The sequence below is a fragment of the Camellia sinensis genome, chromosome 11 (genome assembly GCF_055761805.1).
Source record: "Camellia sinensis isolate YWXY chromosome 11, ASM5576180v1, whole genome shotgun sequence".
In the NCBI taxonomy this organism is placed as follows: Eukaryota; Viridiplantae; Streptophyta; class Magnoliopsida; order Ericales; family Theaceae; genus Camellia; species Camellia sinensis.
In genome coordinates this window covers 92,604,188-92,618,942 of record NC_138971.1, presented here as the reverse complement: position 1 = coordinate 92,618,942, position 14,755 = coordinate 92,604,188, and the positions used below count along the sequence as shown (strand labels likewise).

The following is a 14,755-nucleotide window of genomic DNA, read 5'->3' as shown; positions in this document are numbered from 1 at the left end:
AAACCTGTCAACTGGAAAAGCAGCAAACAAGGAGAGAAAAATCGTGGCTTTCCTACCGCTAATGAAGCCGATTCAGGTCCCTTCAACAACGAGCAGATTGATCAACTCTTAAAGCTGATAAAATCCAACTCCTCATCCGGTACTCCTAGTGTTTTGTTGGCACAAACAGGTAGAAATCCTAAAGCCTTCTCTTGCCTAAACTTCTCTCCGTGGATCATAGATTCCGGTGCCTCCGATCACATGACTAGTTTTTCCCATTTATTTAGTACCTATTTTCCTTGTTCTGGTCATGACAAAATCAGAATAGCCGATTGTAGTTTTTCACCTATTGCAGGAAAATGATTTATTAAACTAACTGAGAAAATTAATCTCAATGCTGTTCTTCACGTCCCTAACTTAGCCTGTAACCTTTTGTCTGTCAGTAAACTATCTAAGGATTCTAATTGTCGTGTTACATTTTTTGAATCCCATTGTGAATTTCAGGACCAGAACTCGGGGATGATGATTGGGCGTGCTAGGATGCTTGAAGGTCTTTACTACTTTGATGAAGTACATGTTAGTAATAAAAAAGCTCAGAGCTTTAATAGTACTAGTTCAATCTCTGTTCAAGAAAAAATAATGCTATGGCACTATAGGCTAAGACATCCTAGTTTTCTTTATCTGAAACATTTATTTCCAGAATTATTTAAAGGGATTGATTGTTCTTCTTTTCATTGTGAAAGTTGCATTTTTGCAAAATTTCATCGCTCTACTTATTTGCCAAAACCTTACCAGGCTTCCAAACCTTTTTATTTGATTCATAGTGATGTTTGGGGCCCTTCTAAAATCACTACTCTTTCTGGTAAAAGATGGTTTGTTACATTTATTGATGACCATACCCGCTTATGTTGGATTTATTTGATGAATAAAAAATCTGACGTGAAAAATTTATTCACAAATTTTTACAATATGATTGAAAACCAATTTCAAACCAAAATTGGTATTTTACATTCTGATAATGGAACAGAATATTTCAATGAGCAGTTGGGTGAGCTTTTGGAAAAAAAGGAGATTTTTCATCAATCTACATGTCGGGATACCCCTCAACAAAATGGCATTACAGAACGAAAAAATAAACATCTACTTGAAGTAACACGTGCTATAATGTTTTACATGCATGTTCCTAAATATTTATGGGGTGAAGCAATTTTAACAGCCTCTTATTTGATAAACAGGATGCCTACAAAGGTGTTAACATACAAAACACCATTTGATTGTCTCAAAACTTTTTTTCCTGACACGAGGTTGTTTTCTGATTTACCCGCCAAAGTTTTTGGATGTACTGCCTATGTTCATGTTCCCAGTCAATTTCGTTCAAAACTTGACCCCCGTGCTATAAAATGTGTTTTTTTGGGTTATTCCTCAAACAAAAAAGGGTATAAGTGTTTCGATCCTCAAACCAAGAAATTTCATGTGAGTATGGATGTGTCATTTGTAGAAACAAAATCCTATTTCCCCAACACTTCTCTTCAGGGGGAGACAAGTGGAGTAGAAGACCGTTTTTGGGATATTTCTATCCCGCTCCCCAATGTCATTTATCCTACACAAAAACCACATCTGTCTGATAATGATCACTTAGGAGAACCAAGTTCTATGGTGCCTAGTCAAGAAGATTCTTGTTTAGGGGGAGAAGTACTACAAAATGATCTAAATCCTAAACTTCAAGTTTATACTAGGAAGCGATTTCATCTGAGGAATAATGACCCGAATGTCCATCCTAATGACCCAAATGTCCACCCGAGTTCTGGCATCGAAATTTTAGGTAATCCTATTCCTTCTATTTCCGACCTTGATGTTCCTATAGCAATTAGGAAAGGTGTCCGAAATTGCATTAAACATCCTATTGCAAATTACCTCTCCTATCAAAGACTGTCTAAAAACCATAGAGCTTTCACATCTAGGATTTCACACTTGTTTGTTCCAAGGAATATACAGGAAGCATTGGATGATCCGAATTGGAAATTAGCAGTCATGGAGGAGATGAATGCTTAAGGAGAAGTGGTACTTGGGAGATAGTTGATCTACCCAAAGACAAGAAAACAATTGGGTGTAAATGGGTGTTTACGATAAAATGTAACGCAGATGGAAGCGTTGAGAGATACAAGGCGAGACTGGTGGCTAAAGGCTTCACTCAAACTTATGGGATCGACTATCAGGAGACATTTGCTCCTGTTGCTAAAATAAATTTCATCAAAGTACTGTTATCTCTTGCAGTAAATTCAGATTGGCCTCTACATCAACTTGACATTAAAAATGCATTTCTCAATGGTGATCTTGAAGAGAAGGTGTTCATGAGCCTACCGCCGGGATTTGAGCAGAGACTTGGAAGCGACAGAGTATGCAGATTGAACAAGTCATTATACGGACTCAAACAATCACCAAGAGCGTGGTTTGAACGCTTTGGGAAGGCAGTTATCAGTTGTGGCTTCTCGCAGAGTCAAGCAGATCACACAATATTTTATAAACATTCAAAAAACAGTAAAATTGCAATTTTGATTGTTTATGTTGATGACATCATTTTAACTGGTAATGATGAAGCAGAGTTAGCAGCCCTCAAAGAGAAACTCGCAAAAGAATTTCACATTAAGGATCTGGGAGCCCTCAAGTATTTCCTCGGAATGGAATTTGCAAGATCCAAGGAAGGTATATTCGTTAATCAGAGAAAATATGTTCTTGATCTCCTTGGAGAAACAGGTATGCTTGGTTGTAAGATGGTGGAGACTCCGATCGAGCCTAACTTGAAGTTACAAGCTGCTAAGGCTGAAGAAGTCAAAGAGAGGGAACAATATCAGCGACTTGTAGGGAAATTGATTTACTTGTCTCATACGCGGCCTGATATTGCCTTTGCAGTCAGCATGGTAAGTCAGTTCATGCACTCACCAGGGGCAGAGCACTTTGAGACCGTTTATAAGATCTTAAGATATTTGAAAGGAACTCCAGGGAGAGGCTTACTGTTCAAGAAACATGGACATCTTCAAGTTGAAGTATACACAGATGCAGACTGGGCAGGAAGTGTTACAGACAGGAGATCAACATCCGAATACTGCTCCTTTGTAGGTGGGAACCTAGTTACATGGCGGAGTAAAAAACAGAATGTGGTAGCTAGAAATAGTGCAGAAGCAGAGTTCAGAGCTGTTGCCCATGGAATCTGTGAAGTAATGTGGATTAAAAGAATTCTTGAAGAATTAAAGCTTTCTCACCCGACACCTATGAAGGTCTATTGTGACAACAAAGCAGCTATATCTATAGCTCATAATCCAGTTCTACATGATCGCACAAAACATATAGAAGTGGATAAACATTTCATCAAGGAGAAAATCAATGCTGGCATAATCTGTATGACCTACCTTCCAACAGGTGAACAATTAGCTGATGTGCTAACGAAAGGACTACACAAGAAGCAATTTGATAAGCTAACTAGCAAACTGGCTATGGAAGATATCTTCAAACCAGCTTGAGGGGGAGTGCTGGAAATTTGTGTTAATGTATATAATAAGATAGTGGCATGTATATAATATGATAGTGGTGTTGGTGAAGGATAGTGGCATGTGTAGAATATGATAGTGGTGTTGGTGGTAGATAGTGGCATGTATATAATATGATAGTGGTGTTGGTGAAGGATAGTGGCATGTATAGAATATGATAGTGGTGTTGGTGGTAGATAGTGGCATGTATATAATATGATAGTGGTAGATAGTGGTAATATATAATATATAAGTGGCATATAATGGGTTATAATGATGTTTGTAATATCTCCTATATAAGGAGTGTCATTTGGTCTTGTAAGATAAGAAGTTTTGAATATAACAGAAATATATTCCTTCTTCCTCATATTTTCGGAGTTCTTCTTCCTCATATTTTCTAAGTAAAGGTATGAAAGGTTTGAAGTGTAATAGACCTTGAAGAGTTCAATCCATCACCATTGATCCATAGAGCTCACAATTTCTTCAAGTAATTTAAGTTCTCTCTCCAACTCAAATATAGTTTTCATCCTCAGATAGAGAAACCCTCAATCGGTTAGATTTGAATCTAGATTAGATTGTAAAATGAGAAGTGTTCAAACCAACCTTTACCACTCAAGCGCACATTTCACGACTAAGAGATAGTTTTCGTCCTTAGAGAGAGAAACCATAGTCGGTTAGATCTGTATCTGGATCAGATTGCAAAACAAAAAAGTGTTCAGACCGACCTTGACCACTCTAGTGCACAGTTCATGGCTTGAGTGCTGACTTCATTAACTCTACCTAAATGGCAGTCTTGATCACCTCAATAAACGGAGCCATAGATCCAGGGCATGAGGATTCATCATAACTAAGAACCAAAACAAAATCTATAGACTAGAACAATTACAATTTAATCAAAATTAAAGGATTACATTGGAAAAGTGTTTGTCTAAATGGAATTGCCAAACAACTTCCTAGACTCAAACTCTAGGACTAAGACATATTTTACCAATTTACCTTCAAATTTCATTTCTAGAATAAAGAATTGAAAATTAATGTCAACATCCTTGAAACAATTAACAACCCCTCTACCATGAATTTAATGAGGTACATAACAAAAACTCAATGTTGTAAAAGCATTTCGAACACCCTGAGTGATACTCAAGAACAATATGATACAAAAATAAATATTTATATTTTCATAACTTTAGTACAATTGTACAAGTGCGGCTCCAGCATGCCTCATATGCCAATTTTGTTCTTGATGGAGCTTTCTAATTCATTCTTGCCAATGCCTTATCAAGAGAGCAATTTTTTCAAGATAATATGCATCGGGTGTGAAAACGTTTTTTAAGCTAACCATCTTCCTGCAACAACCCTTTTCCTTCCTTCTCCTTTCTCTAAGTTTGAAGTAGTTAGAATTGTCAGCAATGTTTTTTGATTTAAGTTTATAGTGAGGGTTTTATTGTCATAGTGACATTAGTGTTTTTTATATAAATACGTGCTGGGTGAGGGTTTTTTCATTATGACCCAATAACCCATTCATCATATTCTCTTCTCTCCTCTCTTTCTTGATTATTTCTAGTCAGTGTTATTGAGATCTAGAGATAGTCTCGAGGTAGCTGGTGTCATCATCCGTATGATGACATTAGCGTGATGTCAGCATCTGTACAGACCCCATGATTGGGGGAACACTTTTTTTTTTTTTTTTTTTTTGAGCATCAACAAATAAGTTTATTAAAAGAAAATCATGTAGCAAAGAGAGGACAACGAGTCCTCATACAGTGAAAAGAAAACACTACAACAATCAACGGTGCACCCTAGAAAACAGTCCAACACCAAGAATAACACACAGCAGCACAATCCCCACAAATCAAAAAAAAAAATGAAAGCCCCTTAAATGGGGGAGACCCAAAGGCCCAAAATGAAGCCAAGTAACCCACCTTATTCCACAAAGATTCCACGTGCAACTCCTTCCCATAAAAAAATTCTTACATTTCTCTCCAATCAAATGGTCCAAAAGATGGCAAAAACGATGCAAGATCACAATGTTTTGGCTTTCCTATTGCCTCCAAACCCTTCAAAGTTGACAAGAAGCATGTGTGTGCATATCGCCAGAGCTGCCCACTGTATCTCACAGTCCAAAGAGCTGCTGCCACAAGATAAGAGCCACCGGTCAATGTAGAAATAAATGGTCTGTCGATTCCGCATTCCCCTTACACATTATGCACCATTGAGGACAAAGAAGGTGATCAAACCTTCTCCTTTGAAAGAGATCATTGGTCATGACACTTTTATGAGCTAAGGACAGCATAAAAAACTTCACTTTATGAGGAACAACTGCCTTCCAGATTTTCTTATGAAGTGGAAACAAAGGTGATTGGGCGAACACATAGATTGATTCATCTTGCCCTCCTAATCCTTATGGTGATTTTTGTGGATTTTTCGGAAGGCATTGACGTGAATTTTCATTTTTTCAAGTATTTTCATTTTTTTAGAATTTTTTTTTTTCCCATCTATTGCCTAAAACATTACCCGAAGTTTTTTTTTGCCCTGGAATATGCTCTACGGATGTCAACTAAAGTATCTGAATGGTTTCTTGAGGTTGTTTGGTTTGGTGAATTTTTTACCCTTACAGTAGTCAAACCTACTTGTAAAGGCTCCAACATTCTGGTTCGAAAGTCTACAAACATTGTTTTTGGTTTGTGTGGTGCTTCGTTGCCTTTGCCTAGGTGGTTTAGTGCGTGACAGTCTCATCTCTCTCTATTGAAGTTTTCTTCTTGTGCTATTATACACTTAGGCACCTATTTTTCCTATGGTTGAGGCAAAATCCATGACTAAAGCCAAATCCCCCATGCTTATTTGCCTGAATCCATTACTACAAAGAAACTGGATGGTCTAAAGTATATGGCTTGGGCCCATACTATCAAGATTTTTTCACGTAAGAAGAAACTTCTATTTGTTACAGAGCTTCCCCCCTTCCAGACGATAAGGCCTTTGATGGTTAGTCAAGTGGGGATTCTGTTGTGATGGGGCGGCCCTGGCATTGTTTAGAACCTGATATTGCGACTACTGTTAAATATTGTAAGACATCTAAGCAAATTTGGGATTCTCTCAATTGTTTTCCCATCAAAGTAATGTTTCTCATGTGTATGAATTGTATGAATGGATGTTTGCCTCTAAGCAGTCTGGAGTCCGTTGTCTAAATATTATAACAATCTAAAGAATTTGTGGGATCAACTATTACAGCAGAGATCCTTTACCATTGATTTGACATAGCACAAGCACAATTGGGAGGAGTTTATGATTTCATTGTTGCTTTCTGGTTTGGATTCAGACTTGCGAAGTTTTAAGGATCCAATTCTTGCTAGTGAGAGACTCCCTACAACTACTAATGCCTACTCTCACCTATTACATTCCTCGTTGGGACAGCGCTCCCTTATGATTGGTTCCGGTTCTGGTTCCCCCTCTCTCGCCTCTTCTGCTTTGGTGTCTAGTAGTGGCGGTCGCGGTTCTAATCATGGTAGTTATTATGGAGGTACTGATGCAACCTATGCAAAGTTATTCATATAATTCACATTTACCACTCAAGCCTCTTGAAGTTACATCTAAGTTTGCAGACTATGACTTGCTATCAATTTCACATATTACATAATGAAACCTATACTCCATTTTCCCAATAAGGATTGACCTTCTTTCCTTTTTCTACAAGTCCTACAATATATGATTTATGTACAAATTTAGGACATGAAACTTTTGTTACTTTCTCAATTCTCAGAAGACCTTGGCCATAAAATAAATTAATTGGTTTGTTCATTGGGCGCACATTAATTGGTCCAAACCAATGAGTAAAATTGCAAATTTGACAAAAAAGATAAGACAGGAATGAAATAACTACATCTAAAATTACAAGCCCTCAAAGCAGTCATCCATAAAATGATGTTGAGAGTAGTTTTTGGCAAATGTCTTCTTACTTACATATTGATTAAGGAAAAAGTATGAGGTGGTTCAGCACCATCAGCTTTCCATCGGAAGTGACAATCCTTTCAATAGTCATTAACACCCAGCAAATGAGGTCATGACAATAGTTAATGAGCATCGCCAATTCACAGTATGTTCCATCACTGCCAAAGCAAATCACTTGATGATGCAACATTTTGCCAGACAAGTAAATGGAGGCCCCTGCTGTTACTATATGATTTGGACATCTACAACTATTCAAGTAGCCTCCATTATTTAAGGAAACTTCCATTCAAATCTTGAGATTTCTTACCTCAAGAACTAGATTTTAAAAAAAAATTGTGTACGCGTAAATATTGCTTGATTGTACAGCTCAACTATGTTGATTCCAAAAATGCAGCTCAATTACCGATTAAATATAAATGCATGCATAAAAAAACGACAGTATAAAATTTGTTGGGGAAGTTTCAAAAACCTTCTAATGAAACTGTCAGAACCAGCGCCAAAAGCAACTGACTCATTCTGGAAACAACAATCAAGAAGTGCAGCTTCGGAGGGAGCCTCTACTCGGAGCATAAAGCTATCCAAATCATACAATCGAAGACTCTGCACACATTTTGCATGAACCACCACAATACATCAACATATATACTAGCGGGTGGCACACACAATGCATGTGTAATTCAGATAAATAAGAATAAAAATAAATAATAAAGAAATTAATATCATAATACATATGTTGTCGAAGTGGTAAGAGTGTTATTAATGAAACCCAAGTCTTGGGTTCAAACCTTGCTCACGCCTTTGAATAATAATTTTTTATTTTGAAAGAAGGATAAGCCATCAAACAATTAGACACCAAGTCCAATACCTGAACTAACTAAATAAAAAATATTCACAATTATTAAATAAAATGATTATAAAATTAAAATTTGTACCATAAACAACAACAACAAAAAAAAAAAAAAAAAATTGAAACATTTTTTTAGACAACACTTTACATCTAACTAAATAAAATTATTTATAATTAAGTATTAAATGAAATGATTACAAAAATAAAAATTGTGCCATAAACAAAGAAAAAAAAAATTGAACTACTGCTTTTATGTATTTTTTTAAAGACACTTTTTAGGCAACATATTACAATAACAAAATAAAAAAATATTTACAATTAAATATTAAATAAAATGATTATAAAAAATAAATATAATCACTGTTTGTATATTTTTTATTTTACATGTTAATGTCATGAAATAAAAATTTTATAAAAAAAATTATAAAGAAAAAAATTCATATAAGATTTTTTCTTTAGACTTGAATCACTCGAATATTTGTTCCTTTTTTGTAAGTTTTTTTTTTGGGAGAAAGAAGCTATTCAAAATATAAAATATTGTAAAAGGGTATAACGGTGCTGTAACAAACCGGTACAGCCGTTACAACACCATTTCGGCCATTATGTAACACAAAAACAACAGTTACACATATGAATTTTCGTCACACTACTATAACGGCCGTAACAGTTGTCAGTAATCACCACAACCGTTACATAACGGCGTTAAGTAATGGTTTTTACAACCTTGTCACATATACAATAGTATAAATAGATAGAAGATATATATATATACACATGAGTGAAATGAAATACATTACATAAGTAATTTTGACATAGATAGATGTAGAGTAAGGAATGCAGAAATGAAGAGAATACATACGGTGTCCCAGGAAGAGATGAGGAGATTGTTGGATTTGGGAGCGAATCTGATCCTGGTAATGGCGTCTCCAATTGGGTTTTGGAACTTCAAACGAGTTCCCTCATTCATTTTCTGAACCCAGAGGAGAAAGGGAGCTCAGGACATTCGATTCAGAAGGGGTGTATCGAATTGAGGTGTAATTTAACTGGGATTTTTGAACCCTAAAACTGGGGAAAACTTCAAACCCTAAATTTGGTCTCTGAAGTTCGATTTGTCCGAATCCACAGCTTCTTCCGGTGAACCACTGACATTAAAGTGGGTGTGTGTGGTCTTGTAGTGGTAGTAGCAGCAGTTTGTGAAAGTGCCAAGTGCAGTACAGAGAGAGAGACAGAGGGGGGCAGACAAGTAAAACGAAAGTTATTCAAATGTTTGACCTGAAATGTTCCCGCTCGGTGGCTTATATTGGAGTTGTTTGGCTACCACTAAAAAATTGTATTCATATTTTTTTTGGATCATATTTTTTTAGGGAAGGAGGAAATTGGTATAATTCCTAATTCGATTTGGTTCAATCTAATCCGATAGGTTTTGATTAATTTTTTGAATTCATGATTCAATTCTAGATTGAAAATTAAAAATTCGTAGGTCACGAATCGGTTCCGGATTAGAACCAATCCGGACCGTATACAAATATTTATACTATAGACCCTCTCATATAATATCATTTCTTATTCCATATAAAAGCTAAATCCTAACCCTAATTCAACATATCACACGCCACTGTCTCTTACACTCCCATCTCTCTCTTGGTACTCTTCCTCTCTTCTCTTTTTCAAACTAAAAGTTATCTCTAATTTTTGAATAACATGTTTGATAAGTATAAACAGTTTGAGACAATTGTTTCATCTTCCAATGAAATGGTTCATGAGGTAGATATCGTTAATCAATTAAACATTGGTGCAAGTGAGCACCAAGTGTCTCTCATGACAAAATTTCAAAAGCTTTTGAAGGAAGAAGAATGTGATGGAGGAAAGTCAAAAGTAAATAGTTAATTGGAAGAATCTTGTGAAAAGGAAACTGCAAACTTTGACATCTTCAGTTGGTGAAAGACAAATTCTTCAACATATAAAGTTTTCTCAAGTTGCAATGGATATTTTGGCCATTCTTGTCTCTATTGTTGCTTTCAAGTCTACTGTCAACACTAAAGGTCGTATCCTTGATCAATTTCGTAGTTCTCTTACTTCAAAGCTTGTTGAAAGTTTAATTTGTACATAAGATTTGTTGCGTGCTTCGCCATTGCCACATCAGATGGAAGAAAACTTCGTAGATTTGGAGGATATAGAAAGAGGTAATGGAATTTCAATATTCAATTTATCACATTCATGTTTTGTGTTATTTTTTAGTTTAAACTGACATAATTTTTTTTTGCAGCACTAACCAATGTCAACATTGCTGCTAGAAAGTGATTTGGCTTGTTGTGATGTGGAATTTGCTACTGCTATTGCTATTGTGTTGTTGCTATGCTACTGTTGTGCTTTTGTTTGTTGTTGCTGCTGTTGAGTTGCTGCTGTTATTCTTTTGTTTGTTTGTTGCTTCTATTCATGGAGTTTTGTTACTTTTGTTTATCTAAAACTAGTTTTCTTGTTGCTTTTGTTTAATACTATGTTTAGTTTTAATACAAAGGAGAACTCTGCTTTGTGTAATGTGTATCTAGTTTTATTACTTTTGTTTGTTGCTTTTGTTTATTGATTTTGGTTGATGCCATGTTTATGTTTTTATGAAATAAAAATGTTCTATATTTTTTTTTTGTTATTTAATTATGTGAATTTGTGGTCTTAAACCGATTCAATCCGTGTTTAAATGGATTAGTTCGGATTAGTTCCGTGATTTAAACGGATTGGATTGGTTCCAATTTATCAAGAATAATAGATAACGGATTGGTCCTAATTTTGTCCCAATCTAAACCAATCCAGACCATGCTCACCCCCTAGTATTTTTTTATTTTTTTACATATATATATATATATATATATATATTTGTAAAAAGTTAAAAAGGATACTAATCTAATACATTCCAAACAATCCCTTACTAGTGGTCCACGAAATTCTAAAAAAAAAGGATAAATTACACTAATGGTTCTTACATTTTATCTTTTGTGTCATTTTGGTTCTTACACTTTCAATTAGCTCAATTTTGATTCTTAATTTTAAATTTTGTATCAGTTTAATCCAATTGATAACATCGTTAGTGTTTTTTATGAAAAATTATACATAAATTGATTGAAATTAACTTACTGAGTTTAATAAGTTTATAATTTTCCCATTAAAAATATGACATGTGAAACTTATATGCATATTTTTCATAAAAAGATGTAAGAGTTGTAATCAATTAGACCAAATTAAGAGAAAATTATAAATTTAGAATCAAAATTGAGTCAATTGAAATTATAGGGATCAAAATAACACAAAAATCAAAGTACAAGGACTACCGTCATAATTTATTATAAAAAAAAATAAAGACAAATTACAACAATAGTTTTTGTATTTTTATTTTCATGTCATTTTGATTTTTCTAATTTTAATTAGGTTTGTTTTAAGGAAGTGGCTTATTTTCATTTTGTTTTTTAATAGGATCTGCAGCGATCCCAGTTTCGAGCCTTCTTTCATGTTTTGCCACTTTGACTGGGCAGGTCGGGGATCGAGGTTGCTTGTCCGCTTGAGCGGCCGTTTATGCACTCGAGCGGAGAATGTTTGGTTTCAGAAGTTTAACCTGTTTACAAAAGTACTGGGAAGGTGTATTTGATGCTCGAGCGAGGCTTTCCACGCTCGAGCAGAACATGTTATACCAATTCGTGAATCTGATATTTCAGATCACTTTTGTATATTTCTCTCTCTAAAAACATTTCCTCTCCCTTATCTCTACTTTTCCCTTCGCCAAATTGGATCAAAACCTTGATTTCTCAAGATCCATTAGAGTTCTGCCATAGGTTCTTCATCAAAGTTGGTTAACTTCTCGTGGGCTTCGTTGCAAAATAAATGGATGTTTGGAAATTTTCTTATTTATATTTATATAAATGATGAATTTCAGGGAATATGAGAATTGTTGTTCATTTTCGAAATTATTGTTCAAAACGTTGGAATAGTTTTGAAATGACTAATTGTTAAGGATACTTGAGAAGAGAGAATTGTGTTATTCCTTGGATAATGAATTAGAATAAAGTATTTATATTCATCTTGTGTTATTGGCATAACAATTCATTTGATTACATTAAAATTTGAAAGTTGATTTGAAAACTTGCATAGAGAAAAGAATGTTGAGAAACAAGTTTTCATGAAATGGTTTTGGGGTAAATACGTTGGTAAGTCTTGATAGGTAGTGTAGATGATATTGAATAAGTTGGCCTGAAAGTCCAGGGTGAAAGACCGAAAACCTGCGCGAACAGGTGTCAAGGCTTCTGGTTAATACGTGGGTAAGTATGACAATTTGGCAGCACTTGTATGGTCTACATGCAGACACAGACCTAGAGATTACCAGAGTTATATTTACCGCCCTTGAAATAAATTGTTAAGTTTTGAACAATTGAAATTGCATGATATCATTGAGCATGATGGATTTCAAATGATGAAAACGTGATTTATCTTCAAAAAGGGCATAACATGGCATGTGCATTTCATCTCTTGAGAGTTGTATAAAATGTATATACTTTGTTAAGGATTTCCTACTGGGCCTTATGCTCACCCTACGGGATTTTTGTGCAGGAAAAGATGTGGTGATCCCGCCTAACTAAAGGCGAGGAAATGTGTGTTGAGAGTACGAGACTCTCATTTTGCTGTGACTCTGTGTGTAAGCCAAGGGCTGTATGTGTGTGGATTTGAATAACTGTTTTGTGTAACTAGGCTCAAGCCTTGGAAACTTGTAAACCCTTGGAGGTATTTATTTGTTTATTTACTTGTTGTTGGATTAATATATTGTTGCATGAAGAACTATTGTATCATGTAATGTAAGTTTGGAGATTTATATTCGGTTTTCCTTGAAAGAGCCATGATTGTTGTATTATCATTTGGGCTAGAAATTTGGGGCGTTACGACTTGGTATTAGAGCTACCAGGTTTGAATACTTGGAGCTCGTGGGAAGTGGTTATTTAACCACAATGGGTTCATTTAGCATGCTTAGGAAGTGTTATGCATTTTGTGACTACGTGATAACATGCTTATGTGACTAAATGGGTATGAGACTGGACTTTTGGGATGTTGTTTACGCCTATTAAATTCCTTGAGGTCTCATTAGAAAGGTACTTGATCTATACTCGTTCTACTAAGAATTCTTGGTTTTTCGTGGGACGAATTTCATCGTAAAAAAATAGTCCGTATGTGTTTATATGACTAAGTGCTTAAGTGGAGTGAAACTTAATTGCTATATGGTAGAGAAATGTATAGAATTATTGTGATCAAATGTGTAAGGCAAGTTGCGGGCACGTGTGGGTTAGTGTGCTAAATTAATTCTATTGTCATTTATAGGATGTCAGGAAGAGGTCAAACCCATGGTGGTAGAGGCAGGAGGCGTGGTAGGGCTCACCGAGGTATGCATGAGGTACTGGTCCATGAGGTTCCGATGCAAGAGGAAGAGTCCGGCCAAGCTAATGTGGCCGAACAAGTGGGGCAGGCGAGAATCCCGGGACAAGCGGGTCAAACCACAATGGGGGCTCTAGCTTGAGAAATGGCAGGGGCTTTAAGGAAGTCTATGAACTTGTTGAGGGTGGAGAATCAAGCCCGAGAGAACACCACGGAGTCAAGGGCGAGTTTCCTTACTATAGAGTTCTTGCGGGCCAAACCGGATGAGTTCCATGGTGGTCCTGAGCCTAAGAAAGCGGATGAGTGGCTCGAACAAATTGTGAAGACATTTGAGATGCTTCACATTGAAGATAGTGAACTAAGAGTGACTCTAGCAAGTTACTACCTGTAGACGCGCCCGCGTGGGACCTCGCTACAGTTCGGACTCGCGATTTGTGTCACGGTTCTTAATCTGAACCAAAGAGTCCAAATCTGGCAAATCGTTTTGAGAAACAGATTTTTGAAAAAGTAGTGCCAAACATGGACTGCTTTGCCAGATACAGAGTCGCCACCTAAATATTTTTAAAATGGGGAAATTTAGGAAACCCTGACTCAGTGCCGAAGGCCACATGTCCGTCATCACCGGAGTTGTCTCGGCTCGGGAGCTTGGGTACGATCGGGGAAGGTCAGCTATGAGCACCCCCTTTCGCCCGGTCCGAAGACCGGCCTCTACTAACCGTGATATCCAATTTTGAAAACGTTATGTGTTCTTAATCCAGTTATTAGCCTAGAATTACTATGTTGTGCGCGCAGCAAACAAGTATAGACCAAATTGCCCAAATTGGAACAAAACATTCCCTGTTCATTTTGAAAATGGTTTGCTACTCCTAAATAGGCTAAAATGCAGATTTTACCACCCTCAAGTGTTTTTTTTGGAAAAGACGGTTTTGCCACTATCTAGTGGGCTTAAAACAAATATAGTTTTAACGCATTATCCCAATTTAAGCAATTTGACCTCCACCCACAGGCATTCAAGCAATTTAACACATAAACATCTAGCCACATGTTAAGCATG

The 14,755-nt window shown here is 36.1% G+C and overlaps 1 protein-coding gene across 5 annotated transcripts in view; it reads right to left on the bottom strand.

Annotated features, from left to right (window-relative positions):
- Window positions 1–9,597, bottom strand: part of LOC114280714 (Transducin/WD40 repeat-like superfamily protein) — a 97,242-nt gene extending 87,645 nt beyond the window's left edge. For 4 of the 5 annotated variants that reach the window (XM_082894329.1, XM_082894330.1, XM_082894331.1 and 1 more), the window contains exons 1-2: window positions 9,155–9,597; window positions 7,918–8,048 (exon numbers count right to left, since the gene is read on the bottom strand). In XM_082894329.1, the coding sequence (XP_082750455.1) occupies window positions 7,918–8,048; window positions 9,155–9,262 (239 nt within the window). In that variant the 5' untranslated portion in view covers window positions 9,263–9,597. Of the gene's footprint in view, window positions 1–5,425; window positions 5,586–7,917; window positions 8,049–9,154 lie in introns of those variants that run through there. The other variant, XM_082894332.1, reaches the window with a different exon arrangement.
- Between the last annotated feature and the right edge of the window lie 5,158 nt (window positions 9,598–14,755).